General features: G+C 37.1%; 1 protein-coding gene across 4 annotated transcripts in view; it reads left to right on the top strand.

Moving 5' to 3' along the window:
• The window catches only part of LOC107716425 (catenin delta-2-like), a 316,783-nt gene that overhangs the window by 265,338 nt on the left and 29,850 nt on the right, over positions 1 to 21,595 (top strand). For all 4 annotated transcript variants that reach the window (XM_016522876.1, XM_016522879.1, XM_016522878.1 and 1 more), the window contains 3 exons: positions 11,461 to 11,578; positions 17,125 to 17,310; positions 21,192 to 21,365. In XM_016522876.1, coding sequence (XP_016378362.1) covers positions 11,461 to 11,578; positions 17,125 to 17,310; positions 21,192 to 21,365 — 478 coding nt within the window. The remainder of the gene's footprint in view (positions 1 to 11,460; positions 11,579 to 17,124; positions 17,311 to 21,191; positions 21,366 to 21,595) is intronic.

The following is a 21,595-nucleotide window of genomic DNA, read 5'->3' as shown; positions in this document are numbered from 1 at the left end:
GCCAGTGCTGCTTCCTCGAGAAAGTTTTTCATTCTCACGTGTTTTAAGTCTTGTCAGTTTAAACATTAAAGTAATTTTAAGCCATTTAAGCCCAAGACATCTCAATGCGGTACTCACGTACTGTGATAGAGCGTTTCTATGCGCACCGCTCACACACCTGAAGCGCACAAACAGAAAGCCTTCTCAGACAGCAGGTGAATACCAATGGCTGTCTTGACAAGTATCCTTGTAAGCACAGTCAGTTGTTTTAAGTGAATGTAAACAGTGAAGAAAATATCAAATGTACATCAGTATAACGGATCCGTGCATTTCTTATGTAAATAAGAAATAATATTGTATTGTAATATACCTGCACATACAATTGTCAATTTATATATTGTTATTCCTTATTTACTTGTTCTATTTTTTATCTTTTTATTCTTCTTTTATTATCCGTGTTTTTGTTCTGTCGGATACAGCGCGAAGTTGAAGTATTCCCTCAGCGACCAGCACTGATCAGCTCCAGGCATGACGAAGCGATATCGTCCTCTTTTGGAAGGTCAAACAAAGTAGTTTCGCTTTCACAACGAAACACACAGCGCCTTCACGACATGGCGGCGGCGGCAACAATACTACAGCTAGAATAAAAGTTACGCCTTCTTTCTTTGCTTGAACATTTGGGCGGCGTTATGCAAATCTTTCCACATCGTGACGTAGACATGTGGGGTGTGTTAGAACGAGCCGTTTTAGGTAGGTGTGGCTGACTCTTAACTTTTATAAAGAATATCTCTTTGGATTTGAGACTTTAGTCTTTGCAACTTTACAGATCTTCTTTATGCACCAAGAGCTTGTAACACTCCAAAGAGAAAGGAAAAATTGAAATCGCATCATATGACCCCTTTAACTTCTGACAAGTTCACACCTCCAAGGCATCAGTGAGCCAATGGTAACTTAAACTTTCGGAGGGAAATTTTACAACCCATTGTTTAAAAAGCTGGCTCATTTGCATTATCAGAGTGGCAGGCAGTTTTGTGTCCCTTTATACTCTGATTAATATAACAAGCATACAATGCATGTTATGAGGAGGTGATATGCACCAATGGATGGTGGACTAAACAAGGGTTATTTTAATAGGCCACTGTTCAAGCATCTTACTGATAGTCAAAGATGTAATTTCTAGCTCAAAAGAATCACCCAAGCCTCTGTTATTAATTTAAAGCAAACTTTTAGCGCTAGCTGTGTGGTTTGGGCTGTTTTGAAGCAGATAATAAGGTTGTGTGTGTTTGTGTGTGTGATTACCTGTGGCTCTCTCAGCAATGATAATGCTACAGATAATGCTAGTTCAACTGTATTTCTCAGCAGTGGGGCGGCACTGTCGCACTTATGTAATGTAGCTTTTATAATTAAATGAACAGTATGTATTTGAGTAAATTATTATTATTTATAATTGTTAGCTTTATTTTATTTTATTTTTTATTGTTTATTCTAATTTGAGAGAAGTAGTGACTGGAGTGATGCAAAGCTAATAAGTAATAAAATAAGTGGACATTACGTATTTGTCTTAAAAATATAACAATAATTTAACCCAAATATATATTTAATGTTAATTTAGTTATTAATTATTAGCCTTATTTTACTCATTTTATTTATTTATTCTATTATGTGATTATATTAGTGATGCAAAGATAATAAGTAATAAAATAAAAAGACATTATGTATTTGTGTTTTTTTATTATTATTATTTATTATTATTATATTTTTACTCAAGTGTGTATTTATTAATTATTAGCGTTGTTATTATTTATTAATTGTATTAATTTTTTCTAATTTGTCAGAAGAAAGTGACTGGAGTGATGCGACGCTAATAATTAATTAAATAAATTTATATTACATGAATGTGTTTTTATTATTGTTATTGTTGTTGTTGTCATTTAAACCTTGGTACATAATGTAAATTTATTTATGAATTATTAGCTTTATTTTATTATTTAATATTATTAATTATTTATTCATTTTAATTATTTATTGTTTTATTACGTGAGAATAAAGTGATTGTAGAGTCACACAAAGCTAATAATTAATTTTAAAAAATGGTCATTGTATTATATTATATTTATTATATATTATTATTGTATTATACTTATATAATAATAGCATCCTTTGTAGCGTCATTATATCATGTATGGAGAGTAGTGTAATGCTCCGTTATCTCTGTCTGTTTTTCTTACACATCCTCACTCAGCACACAGCGGTGCAGCAATCCTTACATGCTTATCTGTAGGTGTCTAGCTGTTCTCCACCAGCCAAATATTCACACCAAAATGCTTTATGGACAGTATCAGCCACTTTGCACTTCTGCCCTGTCAGCATCAGATTACCCTGCGCAGCATCAGCCGAGGGGGATTTATTAAATAATTTCATCATTTTGGAATATTCCATCAAAATGATGCTCTGATAAATCAAGCCGCCGCCTCCTTCCTCTAATTGCCGCTCTCCCGCTCCCCCTCTCTGATATCAGTCCACCATGACACACCTTGAAAAGTAATGAAACAATTTCTCTTTTTCTCCTCTCGGCCCGCATGATGCATCATCTATGTTCCTGCCAAACTGCGAGCAGACCCACCCTCAGTCACATCCATCACTCACCATCACAAGTGAATCATCTCTCTGAGCTCGGTCTCAATTACAGGGCTGCCCGTATTCCTCAGGACACCTTCTCCTACTGGCTGGGAAGAGTTTGATGCATTCACAAAAACTGCTGTGAGCCAAGAGGGAATGGGAGAAGGAGGCCAAGGGAAGTGAAATGCTAACTGATGCTGGTGCAGGCAGAAGAAGGAGAAGATGTTCGTGGTCTCTGTTTAGGGAGGAACTCAAACCCTGAGGTCTCCTCTCTTCCCATTAATGTTCCCTGTGTGCTGTTAATGGGGCTCATTTGACTGTTTAATAACCCAGAATTACTCCTAGATTTGGAAAGTTGTTGTGATTCACTACTGGAGTCAAATAGTTGAATTTTTAAAAAGAATATTTTGAATATCTTTACTTTTACACTGTGCAAAAATCAGGGAACTGTTAAATTAATCTGCTTAATTATTTTATTCTAAATTAATTATATAACAGTAATATATTGTTTTATTATATCATTGATTATATAATTTGCCATGACTTCAAATCTAAAATCTGTGATATTACTGCTTAAAAAGAAATAGGTATTTCTAATGAATTTAGATTGATATGGCAACTTAAAAAAAAAAATTTTTTTTTTAATAATCCTACCTATCCCTAACTCTTGAGCAGTAGTTTATGTACTGTAAAAAACTTTTTTCTTTATTCTAAATGTTTTGATTTTTTTAAGGGGAATTAACGGGGACTAACCCTTTCCCGTAAAACATTATCCTCAATGGTAATGTAAGCCTACAGAACAGTCAGAATAGACCTTTCAACAGATCACATTGAAGAAAAAAATAGACTACAAACCCCTAAATCTTTCATAAGATTTCATAAGCTACATTGTTACTCAACATCTCAATTAGTCCATTTTAATCATTCTAATTACCCAGTGCAGCCAGTGCAAACATGCAGTAAAACTCCCACTCTTTAGTGTAACGGATGATATCAGCGGGGTCATTGCTGGCCTGGGACCCCTGCAGGAGGGACCAGCGCAGATACGCCTCACACAGCAGACAGAACACACACAGTTTCCAGTGGATCTACAGAGAGAGGAACAGAGGCTGTGCTCACAACTCAATACTTTGTATACTATTTATACTGTCTGTACTCGGCACGCAGTATACTGAAGTATGCATATATTTTTTTCCAAATCTGTTAAAAAACTGAGTATACAAGTTTTACTTACGTTGATCTCAGTGTTGAAGAGGATATGTCTAAAGGCCTGGATTTTGCATAAAGTGGCATCTATCAGAACAATAACTGGATCATATTCAATGTATTTGTCAACGGGCTTCTTGCATGAACTCTGTAGAGAGAAAGAAAAAAAAAACACATCAGTTAGTTTCAATTTTGAATGACAGTTTATGAATAGCAATTCATGTTAGCTAAACCACTGATTTTGTATATGCATATTTTTTCATGAAATATTTGTTTTGGGTTTTATAACGTACTTACATTATGCTGAAAGCCATTAAAAGCTTATAATATATTTCAAATGCAGATATTTCGTGGAAGATGGCTTCACAGCGTCAGACAATAGAGTTTTTAAATTATTATTATTATTTTTTTTTTTAAAGTTACTCGCCGTCAATAACAATAATTTGCAACGGGACCGTATTTGTTGTAAATGAACAGTTTTCTTTGCTTCAGTTTTTTTTTCTGGGCAATAATGGTGAAAATGTTTCTCTTTTTTTCCAGCCAAAAAAAACCCCCCATAAATACAGAAATAAAAAAAAATAACTGAAGTAACTTAACAGTGACAAACTGCCGTGCCCTTCACTATGTGCATTAGTACCTCAGGCCTATGTTGTTGTGAGCATGCTAACCATGCTAACAGGACAGAGAAAACAAACGAAACTTGAAATTCTAAACTTTATGATGCACTCACACATATGGTGATCTTCAGTATTCCGTTGCTATAATCTCGATGCAGTTCGTTTGCATCTTCGTTACACTCGACGCATTTAAACAGTCCCGGTGCCATTCTCCATATGACAGCACTAAAACACGCCTACTGCTTCCTGAACCTCCATAAGAGGCGGGGCTTATCAGGCTACTGACGGGAAATGTAGTTCTTTTATCCTCCGTCACCACTGCTGGAAGTAGGGATTTAGTTCCACGCAACTACATTACACAGACTACACCGTTCCTCACCTGAATTGTATAAATTGTATATAACATATAAAATAATTAGGTATTGATCATAATTTTAGATACATCATGGCAACTTAAATAAATAAAATAATATAATGTATTATAAATGTATGTATGTTTTTTTTTTTTTTACACCTGGAATACATACTCTGACCTTTCCGAAAGCAAACATAGAGAAACTTTTCTCACTCCTGCATCCTCCTCTCTTGTGCATTGGATGAAAACTTCACACAAAGTAATTTTTGCTCTGTCCACTGTTATATGGTGTCATCATCAATAATTCATGAAGTTTGTTCCAATTTGTTTCGGTCACAGAGGCATGTGTGCATGCAATTGTGTGGTTCACTTCCCACATTTATAAATGAGTGTAAGCCATCAAAATGATCTATCGAGACGTTCCCTGTGACATTAGCAGAAGGTCCAACTTTCAATTTAAAATGAGTATAAACAGACTTTATTTTGAAATATTAGGAAGCTTGTTTCACAGACTGTTCTGTGGCAGAGATGAATTTTAAATAACTAGAAATAAATTGGAAATCTGACCAAAAGCACAGCAGCTGTGTTTTCTGACATCTGGTTTGGGTAGTCGTAGTCTCTTGGTTATGAATAGTAATGTCTCATCATTTATGTCTCCTGCATAACTGTTTTATTGCATTAAGGGTAGGCAGGCGTTGGGAGCCCAGAGCTCTTCTCAGCCTGATGTGCATTAGCATAACCTTTGATTAACTATTTTCCCATATGGCCCTCGTGGTGCTTGGATGTTTAATTTCCTGCACAAAGGGCTTCCATTGAGCCTTCCATTAAGTGAGAACAGCACCGATTCATGCCAGGAACTAAGCTCAGATGTCCATGTATAAAGCATTTTACCTCTTATTGACTGGAGTATCAGTTGTTACATTTGTTTTAATATAGCAGTTTAAGTAGTGTTATTTTTAGTCACATAAAATGTATGAATGCTTGCATTAAATATCAGACCAAGAGGCATTTATTTTAAAGAAAAGGCATTTTCAAGGATATATATTTATAATGTATGTATATATATATATATAAATTATATACTGAAGCACAGTATAAAAGACTTAGTATAAAATCTTATTAAATTAGATATTTGAAAAAGAACTCTGGTTAAAAATTAAAGAACACTTCCAAGTTATTGGTGTTAATCTGGCACCTGATGCTAAATTCCTTAATTATATGACAAAAACTATTTAACTGGCAGCATTCCTCCAATTTTCACTGAGATTGCAAGATGGTGGGCAGCTCTAAGGTGACTGAAAGCCTGCAACAGGAGGTTGTCCAGATGAAGGCTAAAGGGATGCCCCTTGTGACACACCTTGAAAAGTAATGAAACAATTTCTCTTTTTCTCCTCTCGGCCCGCATGATGCATCATCTATGTTCCTGCCAAACTGCGAGCAGACCCACCCTCAGTCACATCCATCACTCACCATCACAAGTGAATCATCTCTCTGAGCTCGGTCTCAATTACAGGGCTGCCCGTATTCCTCAGGACACCTTCTCCTACTGGCTGGGAAGAGTTTGATGCATTCACAAAAACTGCTGTGAGCCAAGAGGGAATGGGAGAAGGAGGCCAAGGGAAGTGAAATGCTAACTGATGCTGGTGCAGGCAGAAGAAGGAGAAGATGTTCGTGGTCTCTGTTTAGGGAGGAACTCAAACCCTGAGGTCTCCTCTCTTCCCATTAATGTTCCCTGTGTGCTGTTAATGGGGCTCATTTGACTGTTTAATAACCCAGAATTACTCCTAGATTTGGAAAGTTGTTGTGATTCACTACTGGAGTCAAATAGTTGAATTTTTAAAAAGAATATTTTGAATATCTTTACTTTTACACTGTGCAAAAATCAGGGAACTGTTAAATTAATCTGCTTAATTATTTTATTCTAAATTAATTATATAACAGTAATATATTGTTTTATTATATCATTGATTATATAATTTGCCATGACTTCAAATCTAAAATCTGTGATATTACTGCTTAAAAAGAAATAGGTATTTCTAATGAATTTAGATTGATATGGCAACTTAAAAAAAAAAATTTAATCATATCTCGATGGAGGCATTGCCTCCTCTCACACGTGACTTTCCCCCATTCATTCTCAATTACCCCCCACTAAACCCACCGCACACATTTGGGGGTCTGCTAATTTCCTTAATTATACGACAAACCCTATTTAACTGGCAGCATTCCTCCAATTTTCACTGAGATTGCAAGATGGTGGGCAGCTCTAAGGTGACTGAAAGCCTGCAACAGGAGGTTGTCCAGATGAAGGCTAAAGGGATGCCCCTTTCAGCCATTGCAAGAGAAGCTGGTCATTCCAAATCTGTGATTTTTCAAATATTGCAGCCTTACAATGACACTAATTCAAGTCCCCCAAAAAGGCTGGCCGTCCACGTTAGACAAATTCATGAGAGGACAAGATAATGTGGGGACTCTCAATGGGGAATCGGTTCAACACTGCAGCTGGAATTGCTTGCCAGTTCAGCGCTGAACAGGGTAAGGATCTGTCTCAGCAAGTTTAAGAGAAGTCGCACTGAAAGTGCACTCTGCAGTGACCAAGCCTCTCATCAGCAGAAAGAATCAAAAGGCTAAGCTCACCTTTGCTGAGGAACATATTGTGTGGAGAGAAGAGAACTGGTTCACTTTTGTAATGAGAGCAAGACGATGTCCCCGTCACACTGCAAAACAGGTAAAGCAGTTCCTTGTAGCCAAGAAACATTGAAATAATGAAATGGCTGGCCCAGAGTCCTGATCTAAACCAGATTGAAAATCTCTGGAAAATCCTTGGTGATAAAGTTATGGCTTAGAAACCCACTAAAGTTACCAAACTGTGGAAGAGACTGGAAGAAGAGTGGACCAAGATCACACCGGCGCAGTGTGAGAAACTAGAGATGTGCTGATATCATTCAAAGCAAGGGCCTCTACACTTCCTATTAATTGACAGCTGTAATCCCCCTCCAAAATTTTAGTTGTAATCTTCTTTCGTGCTACAGTGATTACTGTTTTTTTGATCATGTTTTCCACAAAATAAAGGTTATTTTGCCAAACATGTTAGTATAACAGGGGTACACCTGCAGCTAATATTCCTTGAAATTTTGAGCGATGAAGATGAAAGAATTTTTTTTATTTTATAAAAACCTCTGTTCCATTTAATATATTATATAAATTTGTATGTATAAGGTTAATTTTTTTGTGCGTGTGTGTGTGTATTTGTTTATACACGCAAAAAAAATTATTGCAAAATTTGTCAAATTTATAGAAATAAATACAACTAAATACATGCTAACATTTTCGGATTCTGCACAGGGCATGTAAAATGTATATCTGTGTATATATTTATGTATTTGCCGTTTTTTACCTTAATTTTATACGGAAGTGGAGTGAAGTCAGGAACATTATGTTTCATAATTTGTTTTTAATAATAATTATTTTATAATCTAATGTAACAAATCAGATAATTGCCAAAGCTGAAAGGACATATTTACCCAAAATAATTATCTCAAATTGAAAACAGAAACTGTCCATTATCCATTTATAGGGGTATTGGTTGATTTTGTAAGTTTGACAAGAAGCCGATGACGGTAATCTCAATGTCTGTCGCAGTCTGTCACTTATAGACAGCTTGAATGGAAATCTGAAATTGTGATGTTAATTCCTATTGTGATTATGAAAAATTCATTTTTTTATGTTATATGTTTGGTCTCTGGTTTAAATGATGTGTTTCTTCAGTGGGAGTGATAGCATCCTCATGCCCCGGTTGCTGGATGTCATTTTGAATATGTAATTTCTTCTGCACTCATCCTGATTTGACTCACACCAGTAACCACATTTTTTTCCCTCCATCTACCATTTGCGGTGAATCATAAGAAAAGGGCGACATGACTAATTAGTGTGTTTGTTCTCACACAAGCACATTAATAACTGTCATTATTTGCCTAGAATGCAATACACAGGCAAAAAAAAAAATAAAGAATGGATATCAATAAGCTCACGTCCCCCAAGCCACCTGATCAAAGAGAGATAGACATTGGCTGGTACAGGAGGTGCCAAGGTACCTTGAAGGGTTATGACTTTATCTATCTAAGCTATAATTTATATTAAAGATTTTCTGATGTACTACCACATACAGGTTTCCAATGCCTAACCTCATAAACATCCAATGATTTAGCACGTGACTTGTTCCTCGGGGTGTGTGTTGTAATGAAATAGTAATTTCTTCATTCAAATGAAACATGTCTGTTGTGACATGAGTGTTTCTGTGAGCCTTGCCTCCTCGCATGACTTTTGATGAAAACTTGCTCAACAAATTGGATGTAACACTTATAGGTCTTAAATTCCAAAGCTGATGCTGTCAGGCCTGTTGAATATTTAATGACATAATAAAGCAGGGCCATAAAGTAACTTTATTTGTACGTTTGTAATTCAAACGCTCCATATGCAGGCTAAATTATGTATTTCCAATGCCTTTTCACGTATATTAATGTATTATAGAGGAGGAGGCAAGGCAATTCTAATAAATGATACATAGCAGTTGATTCAGTTCTGGTGAATATAGAAATGTAAATCTTGTATGGTCTAATGTATCCCGTTTCCCATTACAGTTGATGTGAGTGAATTTTTCTTATTACGAGTGGGCCGTTTTCCCAAAGGCAGTTTCATGTGGTGTGGCAAAGATACACACGTGTGTCATATTCTTTTGGTCTGACCCACAAGGGAGTTTTTAGCTGAGATCAAACCGTTTTCAGTACATTGATATGATGTGAAATAGAGCCTTTAATAGAACTATGATTTGCTGTTATTGTGTGTTTAATAGACATGTGGATGGCGTTTTAATGCCTGCTGTTGTCTCATTTGCACAGAGACATTGAATGCATTACAGCAAGTCCTAACCTGGCATGACAAGCAATAAATCTTAAATGTTTTTGTCCTAAACAGCCGTGGCCACGACAAGCAACATACATTTTGTAGTAGTCTTTTATGCTCACCAGGGCTGCATTTATTTTAAGAAAAATACAATAAAAACAGTAATATTGTGAAATATTATTACAATTTAAAATAAGTTTTCTATTTGAATATATTATAACGTAATTTATTCCTGTGATGGCAAAGCTGAATTTTCAGCATCATTACTCCAGTCTTCAGTGTCACATGATCCTTCAGAAATCATTCTAACATGCTGATTTGGTGGTAAAAAAAAACATTTCTTATTATTATCAATGTTGAACACACGTGTTAATATTTTGTGGAATCTGTGATACATTATTTTCAAGATTCTTTGATGAATAGAATTTTTTTTTTGTAATGTAAAAATGTAAAAGTCCTTCCAGTCACTTCTGTATAATTTAAGTATAAATATAAATGAATAAAAGTATTAATTTACTTAAAAAATGTATACTGTCCCAAATATTTGTGTATAGTATAGCTAAGATTCTATGCACAATTTTTATGCAAAATTTGGGATGCCGGCTAAAATGCTGAATAGAAAAAGAAGGTACATAAAACATTTGGTGGCTAATTATTTTTATTCAGTAAGAAAAAAAATGCATAGAAAAAATGGTGGAAAAACATTTACCAAATTCAAGACAGGCATTGGGGAAAAAAAAAAAGTCATGTGACTCTAGTCAAGTCACCTTTATTTATATAGCGCTTTTACCAATACAGATTGTGTCAAAGCAACTGAACAGCATTAATTAGGAAAATAGTGTGTCAATAATGCAAAATGACAATAGTAAACACACATTTTTCAGTTAAAGGCAGTTCATCATTGAATTCAGTGATGTCATCATCCAGCTCAGTTCAGTTTAAATTAATCAGATCTAGCAGTTTTTAATGCTTTTCTGTAGGATAGGTTGTTTTCTTGAGGTACAGTCACATGACTCTACCTCAAGTCATGTGACTGACTCATTTGCTCAAATGATTAGGTGCGTTCGACTTCATGCGGCGCCGCGCAAACCGATCGGTGGCTGACTTGAAGCAGTGCATGAACGCACCTACTGACTACTACTACCTCCCACAATTGTCAAATGACATACTGTCACTGCCCCCACAATGATTGTCATTGGTCCCACAATCACATTTTAAACATCAAATATATTCTTTCTGATAAACCAATCTGATGAGATTTGTCAAATTCTACAGCGTTTTCTCTTTCAGCGTGGACAGAAAAATAACTGGAAACTTGCAGATGTTGTATTTGGTTAGAACACTGTGTTTGTGTTTGTAAAATAAGCCTATTACATTCGCTTCTCGTCCATATTCAGCAGAGCACACCTGATTGATTTTTTCAATAAACAAAATAATCAGAATCCTTATTGGATTATCCAGTTGAAATGATGCCAATATCCATTTCTTGCTCTCCCACTGTTATACTGTCTAAAATAAACAGTCAGATATCTAGCAGTGTCAGTGTTTCTCCCCCTGAAGACTAATAGATTCATGTATTAATAGATGTCAAAGGTGGGAGGTTTGGAGAGATTTGTTTGAGTGACTTGTGAAATGTGAAACATTTGCATTTTGTTTGTCACAGTGGTACGGTGTATAGTGGGGTTGTATCCCCGGAGGGAATCTGCACCCTTGTGATTGAATCTCCCTGATTTAATGCACTCATCACTGACCTGTGCTTCCCTCTCTCCATCTCTCTCCCAGGAATGTGAGTTCGGCAGGAGAGGAGGCCCGACGGCGGATGAGAGAATGTGAGGGTCTGACTGACACGCTGCTTTTCGTCATCCAGACTTCCCTCGGAAGCAGCGAGATTGATAGCAAGGTAAGCTTTCCTCCCGGGATCTGTCCATCTCTTCCAGAGCTATTAAGGCAACCTGTTGTAAGTGTCTGTGAGTGTGTGTAGAGGTTCATGGAATGTTCTGTAACAAATAGACAGCTCTGTGGTTGGCTGCTGTCTGAAGTTTGCGAAGGCTCGCTCTTCTAAATGGCGTTCTTTAATCATGATTTAACTGGCAGCCCTCCGTCAGGCCCAGCGTGCTAATAGCAGAGCGGAGGGGATGCATCCGTCCTAATGAGAATTGAAGAGCAGAGCGTGTGGATGCTGGAGCGTGGCACAGTTCTTTCCCTCTGGTCATTTTCAGACTTGCGAGCATTCCAGCCTTCCCACAATTCCCGCTGTCTGAATCCCCCCACGGTGCACTCTCAACCACCTCTCCTCACCACGACTGCAAGCGGCTACTCTCGTTGACTGCCGTCTGTAGCCGTGCTTCAAGTTGAACGCACCTACTGACTACTACTACCTCCCACAATTGTCAAATGACATACTGTCACTGCCCCCACAATGATTGTCATTGGTCCCACAATCACATTTTAAACATCAAATATATTCTTTCTGATAAACCAATCTGATGAGATTTGTCAAATTCTACAGCGTTTTCTCTTTCAGCGTGGACAGAAAAATAACTGGAAACTTGCAGATGTTGTATTTGGTTAGAACACTGTGTTTGTGTTTGTAAAATAAGCCTATTACATTCGCTTCTCGTCCATATTCAGCAGAGCACACCTGATTGATTTTTTCAATAAACAAAATAATCAGAATCCTTATTGGATTATCCAGTTGAAATGATGCCAATATCCATTTCTTGCTCTCCCACTGTTATACTGTCTAAAATAAACAGTCAGATATCTAGCAGTGTCAGTGTTTCTCCCCCTGAAGACTAATAGATTCATGTATTAATAGATGTCAAAGGTGGGAGGTTTGGAGAGATTTGTTTGAGTGACTTGTGAAATGTGAAGCATTTGCATTTTGTTTGTCACAGTGGTACGGTGTATAGTGGGGTTGTATCCCCGGAGGGAATCTGCACCCTTGTGATTGAATCTCCCTGATTTAATGCACTCATCACTGACCTGTGCTTCCCTCTCTCCATCTCTCTCCCAGGAATGTGAGTTCGGCAGGAGAGGAGGCCCGACGGCGGATGAGAGAATGTGAGGGTCTGACTGACACGCTGCTTTTCGTCATCCAGACTTCCCTCGGAAGCAGCGAGATTGATAGCAAGGTAAGCTTTCCTCCCGGGATCTGTCCATCTCTTCCAGAGCTATTAAGGCAACCTGTTGTAAGTGTCTGTGAGTGTGTGTAGAGGTTCATGGAATGTTCTGTAACAAATAGACAGCTCTGTGGTTGGCTGCTGTCTGAAGTTTGCGAAGGCTCGCTCTTCTAAATGGCATTCTTTAATCATGATTTAACTGGCAGCCCTCCGTCAGGCCCAGCGTGCTAATAGCAGAGCGGAGGGGATGCATCCGTCCTAATGAGAATTGAAGAGCAGAGCGTGTGGATGCTGGAGCGTGGCACAGTTCTTTCCCTCTGGTCATTTTCAGACTTGCGAGCATTCCAGCCTTCCCACAATTCCCGCTGTCTGAATCCCCCCACGGTGCACTCTCAACCACCTCTCCTCACCAAACTCACAGCATGGCTAATTAAAAATAGTGTACTTGAATTTCTTGTAATATTTCTTCAGGCTTTATAGGCTGTATGTAGACTGTTAAAACTTGCTTAAAGGCTTAAAGGGACAGATCACCCAAAAAATGTGAAATTACTTTACTCACCGTCATGTCATTTCAAACCTGTATGACTTTCTTTCTTCGTCAGAACACCAAAGAAGTTACTTTGAAATGCATCTCAATGTCCAAAACAATACTGGACCTCATTCACTTTCATTGTATGGACAAAGACAGTTGAAACATTCTTCAAAATATCTTGTTTTGTGTTTCCACAGAATAAAGTCATACAGGTTTGGAACGACATGAGGATGAGAAAACTGATGACAGATGATGACTGATAATTCATTTTTGAGTGAACTATCGCTTTAATAACATCCACCAATGTTCAATTGAAACCTACGCCATACTTCTTCGTTTACCTGTTTCACATAGTTTGTAATGTACTAGTTAAAGTGGTCAACTACGTGACTAATTGGTTTTTACAACAAATAGTGAATATTCCTGACTACTTTCCCAAAAACGATGTATACCTGGTAAGATAAGACCTAAAATTAGTTAGGTTGAAAAGTGTATTGTGTGTTTTAATGCTAAACTCTCTTCAAGTTGTTGTATCTGAATTCATCTCTTTCTGTAACAAATTCTCAACATTAATTTTCAACATATTTCAAGATAGTTACTGTTGGATGTCAATCCATGTGAGCAATGTTCACGTTTGTATGCATACTGTGACAGTTATGTGCAATGAAGGTTATTTGAAGTGTACTTCAGTTTTCAAATGAACACTTAGCATATGCATACAGCCGAGCACATAACCTTTCAAAGCATACTCCAGTTTAAGCGTGCGCAAACACAGACTCTAGACACACGCGCACAAGAAAGCTTCATCCATCCCTCTCCAGAAGTTATTAGCGATAAAAGTGTTTCTGTACTCGTTTAAACTAAACTCGTTGTGGTCTCTTAACCCCCTCGCACAAGTGCTTGTCAGTGCAGGCATCTATTGTTGTCAGCACTTTGTTGTTCATCCGTATCATCCATTTCTTTTCAACTGTGAAACAACAGGCCGGATCCATGTTGCCACCTCAGTGCAAGAAAATTCAAGACACATGCAATCTGAGCATACAAGCTTAGAAAAATTAGTTTGCGCTCATGCATGCGCATATTATGCTGATGTTGAAATTTACACCACACACTGTATGCTTACCCTCAACTACATGTAAAAAAACAAAGTATACTTTGCAGTGCACAGCTGGTAAGCTAAGAACAATGCTGTAGGTTTCATTTGAACATTGGTGGATGTTATTAAAGGGATACAGTAGTTCTCTCAAAAATGAAACATCTGTCATTAATTTGCTCATCCTCATGTCATTCCAAACATGTAGGACTTTCTTTCTTCTGTGGATATTTTGAAGATATTTTGAAAAATGTTTCAACTGTCTTTGGTTGTATAATGGCTCAAGTATTGTTTTGGACCCCACTGCCTTTAATTGTATGGACAAAACAAAAAACATTGAGTCATTTTTTAAACTGTCTTCTTTTGAGTTCTGCAAAATAAAGAATGTATACTTTGGTTTAATGCATGTGTCGCTAAAAATCTGATATTCAGACTCTTCTCATTGTGTACAGCTGCTCTAAAAATACAGATCAATGCAAAAGGCCAGCCATCAGGTGTACTGAAGCACTTGAGAGTTGAAAACACAATGATAAGCTTGGGAAGCATGTCTAGTGGGCTTCGCCACTGTGCCATTTGTCCCCATTTTACTGCGACCTTTTGAGTTTCGTCTAAATGAAAAAATACTAATTCTATAAGTGCACCTCCAGCCTGTGGTTACACCTTTTCTTCTTCCCTATACATTTTTAGCTCATTTTAGAGCACTGAGCACTCTTTTTCATCCATCAGTGTGCTTTAACACATTATAAACGCTCAGAAAAGCAACAGCGACCATTTAACCCATCACACTGGCTTCGGAAAAGGCCAGTCACCCTAATCACTCCAATTTCTTTATGTGTGGTGATTTGCCCAGAGCTGTTTTCGCCAGGTGTTGGCCCAGCAGAGCTATAATTGCTGAAAGCACACTGCCTATGGTCTTAATGTGCCGTTAACCTGTGGTTGGTCAAGCTCAGTCCTTTTGACTTTAGCATTTAAAATGGGGAACTTGTAAATGGCTGGCAGTAAGAGAGATGGTGTTGCCCTAAATTTCACCAGGTGCGATATTCATTATGTTGCACATTTTCAGGGAAATTTCAGCAGAACTTGTTTAGTTTTCCTCAAAAACATTTAAAAAATGCAAGGTCAGACGTGTCTGGCACAGAGAAGGGCTGTTGTTAAGCCAATATGTTTCTGTACGTCTGAAATACCAGTGCATAATTCTCTGAGCGTTTCTCTGATTACAGTCATTATTTTTGTTTGTGCAGGGCATGGTCCTCCTCGTTCCATAATGGGGAAAAAAAGAAAAACATGGAGATTGAGAAAAATGCTCGTTTTTCATCATCATTTTGCGAGCATTTATTTTCTATTTTCCACTGTCAAGCATTGTGCCTGCTCTGCTGTGTCTCCTTGTAATACCCTGTTAAATGGAGTGTGAGCCGATGGATTTGGCTGGTCATTTTTCCCCATCTGCGAGTATATCCTTTAATCACATTTAAATGGGAGACCGTGTCAGACATATAATTAAGTACTTTCATATACTTATAGTGCCAATGCAGCCTACACTTCCAGCCAACACTCAGAGAAAGACGGAGACAGAGGAAATGAGGAAGTTAGCTGAAGTGAAAGAGAGACACGGAGAGAGATAAATGTAACTAGGTTTTAAACACTGTAGGATGTAACCTTGCTGTCTTTGACAGGCCCTAGACATGTCTTTCTCTAATACAGGGATCTTAAAGTCAAATCACCTAATTGTTTAAAGCAAATACATGTGTTTTTACATCCACAAATTTGAGTTATAATTTTTATTTAATTTTATTATTTTATTATTTGTATATTTTGTTAAATTTGTTAAAAATCTCAAATTACCTGCCAGTTAAAAGCAAATACAAGTTGTTTTGCACAAAAACACTTTTTTATTTATTTATTAAATTATTTATTTATAATTTATATATAAAATAAAATGCCTCCCAGTTTTACAACCATGCATATCTTTATTTTTTATATTTTACTTTATTTTATTTTACTTCATTTTTTACTTTAACAGTCCTACTAGAGAACTGCAACCATAATGCAGAAAGTAAAAAATTTTATTATTTTATTATTTGTATATTTTGTTAAATTTGTTAAAAATCTCAAATTACCTGCCAGTTAAAAGCAAATACAAGTTGTTTTGCACAAAAACACTTTTTTATTTATTTATTAAATTATTTATTTATTTATATATAAAATAAAATGCCTCCCAGTTTTACAACCATACATATCTTTATTTTTTATATTTTACTTTATTTTATTTTACTTCATTTTTTACTTTACAGTCCTACTAGAGAACTGCAACCATAATGCAGAAAGTAAAAACTGATTTGCAGGCACAATTTCAGGATAAACTACTAAATCTTAAGAGACTGAATTGAAATGAAATGAAATCGTGCAAGCCAGTAGTTAGAGACGCCTTCTGTAATGGCTGCTTTTTTCTGAACACTTAATTTAAGTGTTTTTAAAAAACTTAATTTAAGTTAATTGTTATGACAGCATAAGGAGTGCATGCAGACCACTGTGTGTGTGTGAGAGAGAGAGAGAGAACAAATGTGTGTTTCCTCTTGTCTCAGAACCAGCATGAGTTGGATAGATGAAGTTTGGCCCCTCTGGTCAGATGGGCTCTGTCAAGAGCTCAGTGGTGCTAGACTAATACCTGCCCAATATCTGTCTCTCTCTTTCTCCGTCAGACCATAGAAAACTGTGTATGCATTTTGAGGAACCTCTCGTATCGGCTTGCAGCTGAAACGTCTCAGGGACAGCAGATGGGGACGGACGAGCTGGACGGCCTCCTGTGTAGCGATTCCAGCGGGAAGGAAGGAGAGACCTCGGGCTGCTGGGGAAAGAAGAAAAAAAAGAAGAAGTCCCAGGACCAGGTGGGCCATCCAAAGCAGCATTTACAGGCTGCAATTTGACCCTCACCTGCTGACAGTCACTCTAACACACTTTACTTGGAAATCATAGTCCAGAGTACCATGAAAGAGGCTATTTAAAGTCAACAGGAAATAAAATTTTCTGTTTTTATCATATGTGACCCTGGACCACAAAACCAGTCTTAAGTCGCTGGGGTATATTTGTAGCAATAGCCAACAATACATTGCATGGGTCAAAATTATAAATTTTTATATTATGCCAAAAATAATTAGGATATTAAGCAAAGATCATGTTCCATTAAGATATGTTGTACATTTCCTACCGTAAATATATCAAAACTTAATTTTTGATAAGTAATTTGCATTGCTAAGGACTTCATTTGGACAACTTTAAAGCCGATTTTCAAAAAATTGTTTTTTTTTTTTTTTTGCACCCTCAGATTCCAGATTTTCAAATAGTTGTATCTCGGCCAAATATTGTCCTATCCTAATAAACCATACATCAATGGAAAGCTTATTTATTTAGATTTCAAATTATGTAAAAATCTCAATTTCACAAAATTTACCCTTATGACTGGTTTTGTGGTCCAGGGTGACACATTTTCTTTGTTGTTTCTAGTCTTATTGTATTATTAGTTATATAATATAATATAATGTACATTTATGATATAATGTATTGGATCTATTTTTTGTGTTATCCTATATCCTATATATATATGTATATATATATACAATATAACGATTATTATATTATATTATAATATTATATTAGACAGTTTAATAATGAAAATTGCACTGTTATTATGCAGTGTAATATCGTATATTATACATTCTATTTTTAGATTACATTAGTTTATATGATACTATACACACACATATATATAAACAAAAAGTCAAATCTTGCCCTAATTTTCACTTGTCACATTATGGAAGTAAAATAGCTTGTGAAAGTCAATTTGTGTTGACTGACTAAAGATAGAAGTCTGTATTTCACAATAAAATGCTTCTCTGCTTTTGAAAGAGAGCCCAGCAAAAATGAGGTATTTGATATCAAAATATTAATAACACAATCAGCATATTCAACTTCCTTTTACACCCCTCATTGCCTCAAAATAATCCCAATTTATGTTTCAATGAGCTCCCCAAATAACAGATTTACATGCCACCCTTTAATCAATTACTTCCTCTGCAAACGTAACGCTCACCACCTACACAGAGACACACTGCAGACAGTGAGTTTCCCCAGTGACACACTCTACGGCTGATAAATCTCAGTGTTTGTGGGCGTCAGACTAAAGGAGTGGTGAAAAAACCCAACCTTTTTACAGGCGACTCCTCCATAGCAGAGGAAACTCTTCATTAATCTCACGCAGGAAAAGTCAGCCAGGATCCTCCTTGCAGACACGGAGGTGGGAGAGCAGTTATGTAACACAACTCCCTCTGGAAATGTCCCGTTCCAGAGGAGCCATGAAGCTAATAGCTGGTGATATACTGTAGCCACCGATAGCTGAATATAATCCTCTTTAACTTCGATGCTAGCTACAATAAAACGTGCGTTTGCTGCAAAAGAGATGCTCGTCACAACAACCTCTGGTTGCTACGTACCTAGTAAGACGCAGTAAAACTTTAAAAGCAGTGAGAGTCGAATAATACATTTGAACATTCAAAGATGTATTTCCTTCATTCATTACCTCAAAACCCATACATAAGTTTGCAGATCTGTTTTAGCATTCAGTCAGATGTGTCTCCTCCAATCAGATTACAGAAAGGAAGGAGATGCAAGGATACCGGAGTCGTCCATCTCCGCCTCTTGGACTGTAAAGAGGGCCATTTCTCCCCATTATCTAAGGTGCCCTCTCGTATCATGTGCTGGACCTTCTCTTCAGCCGAGACGCTTTGAAAGAGGACACCTGGGCCTCCGGGCAACAGAAGGCTAATGTACTCTGTTAAATCATTTATCACTAAGTGGCAGCGAGGTAGCCCAGGAAACCAGAGCATGCTGCTCTGCTCTGTCAGGGCAGGGTTTGCTAATTGACTGAGAGGAGAGAGTATGTAAACCAGAGCAATTTCAACCCACCAAGCATTGATACCCTTCTTTGAGTTTACTCTGAGAAATGGGGCATGAAGCGCTCATTATGCTCAAAGCTTGCTGACAGGAAAAGGGTGAAGAGAACGTTTTTGACAATTTGAGATGCTGTTTTATGCTCTGATAGTTCAGAAGAAGCATTAGGATCACATTGTCATTTTTAGATTGAGGGTTTTGGAAAAGCTGAAAGAGTTGCATTTGGGCAGGTTTGACTCATTTTAGATGCCCAAAAGACACATTTTTCTGAAGAAAAAGCTCATGTTGCTCACCAGAGTTTAGGGACTTCATAGTAATGGGTGAATTACAAATACAGATGTGCAATATGATGTAACGGAGAAAACTTTTAAAAGTCATTCACAAAATGATCCATGTTCTTAGAAATGAAGTCTTTGTTGGTTTCATACAGTTTTGTATTTTCATAGATATATTTAAAATCTATCTATTTATCTATCTATCTATCAAAACATGTTCATCATAGAAGAGGTGTCATTATTTTTTAATTATTTAATAGATTTGGACTTAAGCAGTGTGTCTTTGACTCTGATGGCATCCTTAGCAAGCACCTTTTTCGTTGATAAATTATGAAAACAGTTTTGACAGCGATTGTGTAAGGCTGAATGTTTGCGAAATGTTGCCCTCATTGTTTGCATATAGTGAAACCACAGATTAAACCAAGTCTCCTCTCAAACTCTTTCCATTTCTTCTGCGTTCACCGTATGAGAAGAGCAGCAGCCTCACGGGGGCTTCTCCACCCTCCAGCAGTTGACTGAACAACAGAGCCGCTCCTCAGAGCAGGAACGGGGGGGGAGATGAAAACAGACTCATTAATAATGAAGGGAGAGTGAGGCTGAGTGCCAGAGCTAGTTTAAGACGCTGAGGTATTTCACAAGTTGCTCTGCCTGAAAGTAGGTCAGCCTGTGAGACCAGCACTTTTCAAACTGACTCACCCACACGCCTCGAACGCAGACTTGCAGCTCCTGCCCGGTTTTAGGTCTATTCAGGCCACAATTTGTCAAGAGATCTCCTCGTGTGGGGTTTGTGTGTATGTGCAGAGGGTTACAGTCACCTTTTGACCCATACAGAATGACAGCGATTTTATCTCGGGAGTTCGCCAGGTCGCAGTACTGATGGTTGCTAGGAGGCGGATGCCGTAATGTTATTGCTGGTCATAGCTGTAGAAAATCAGATTTAAAAAAAAGAGATAAAAATGAAAATGAAACAATTTTCTTGATGCTAAAAGTGAACAGTCTGGAGGAGATTGTGTTTGTATAGTATATAAACTGCAGCAGTATATATATATAATATAAATATAATATATCATAACATGATGAAGAGAAATCATTATTAATTCATGAATCAAACTCACTTAAAATGCAAACAATTTCTGATGCAGTTTTCCTTGTATAATTTTTTTATTATATAGATATACACTACTGTTCAAAAGTTTAGGATCAGTAAGATAAGAAAAAATAAGAAACTTATTTCAAAAATATTTAAAAAACTTACCGACCCCAAACTTTTGAAATCATACAGAAGAGTAAACTCACATTAACGTCTCTGTCGTATCACGTTTTCTTCACTCACTTCACATTGATGTTTAATTAGCTGCACTTTTATATAGTCAAATTTTTCTCACTGCTGCTCACTGAAAATAAGTCATGTTGCTTTGTCACTGCAGATTTATGTCAGTGTGAATGCCCCTTTGTAAGGGTTTAGATGCTGATGGCGATGGATTTCGTGTGTCTTCCTGCAGTATCTGACTGACTTGTTTTTCATGTCACACTCTTTGTTTCTGTAGTGGGATGGTGTGGGACCACTGCCAGATACTGCTGAGCCCCCCAAAGGGATTCAGATGCTGTGGCATCCTTCGATAGTAAAGCCCTACCTCACCCTCCTGTCTGAGTGCTCAAACCCGGACACGCTGGAGGGAGCCGCTGGGGCACTGCAGAATCTGGCTGCTGGGAGTTGGAAGGTAAGCCCTATGGTCAGTTGCCTTGTGTACGCATCTGTCTGTGCTGGAGATATGGCTTGGTATGCAACAAATATTGTTTAAAATACAAGTAGATTATCTGATAATTATGTGTCAGCATTCATCATTGGTTTTTCATTTAATTATGACTTTTATATATATTGTATATATTGTAATTCATATATATATATATATATAATTTATTTTGTATTCATTTTTTTAATTTTAACTTT

This window comes from Sinocyclocheilus rhinocerous, unplaced genomic scaffold (genome assembly GCF_001515625.1).
Source record: "Sinocyclocheilus rhinocerous isolate Xijiao unplaced genomic scaffold, SAMN03320098_v1.1 scaffold360, whole genome shotgun sequence".
NCBI classification, from domain to species: Eukaryota; Metazoa; Chordata; class Actinopteri; order Cypriniformes; family Cyprinidae; genus Sinocyclocheilus; species Sinocyclocheilus rhinocerous.
This window is presented reverse-complemented; position numbering and strand designations above follow the sequence as displayed.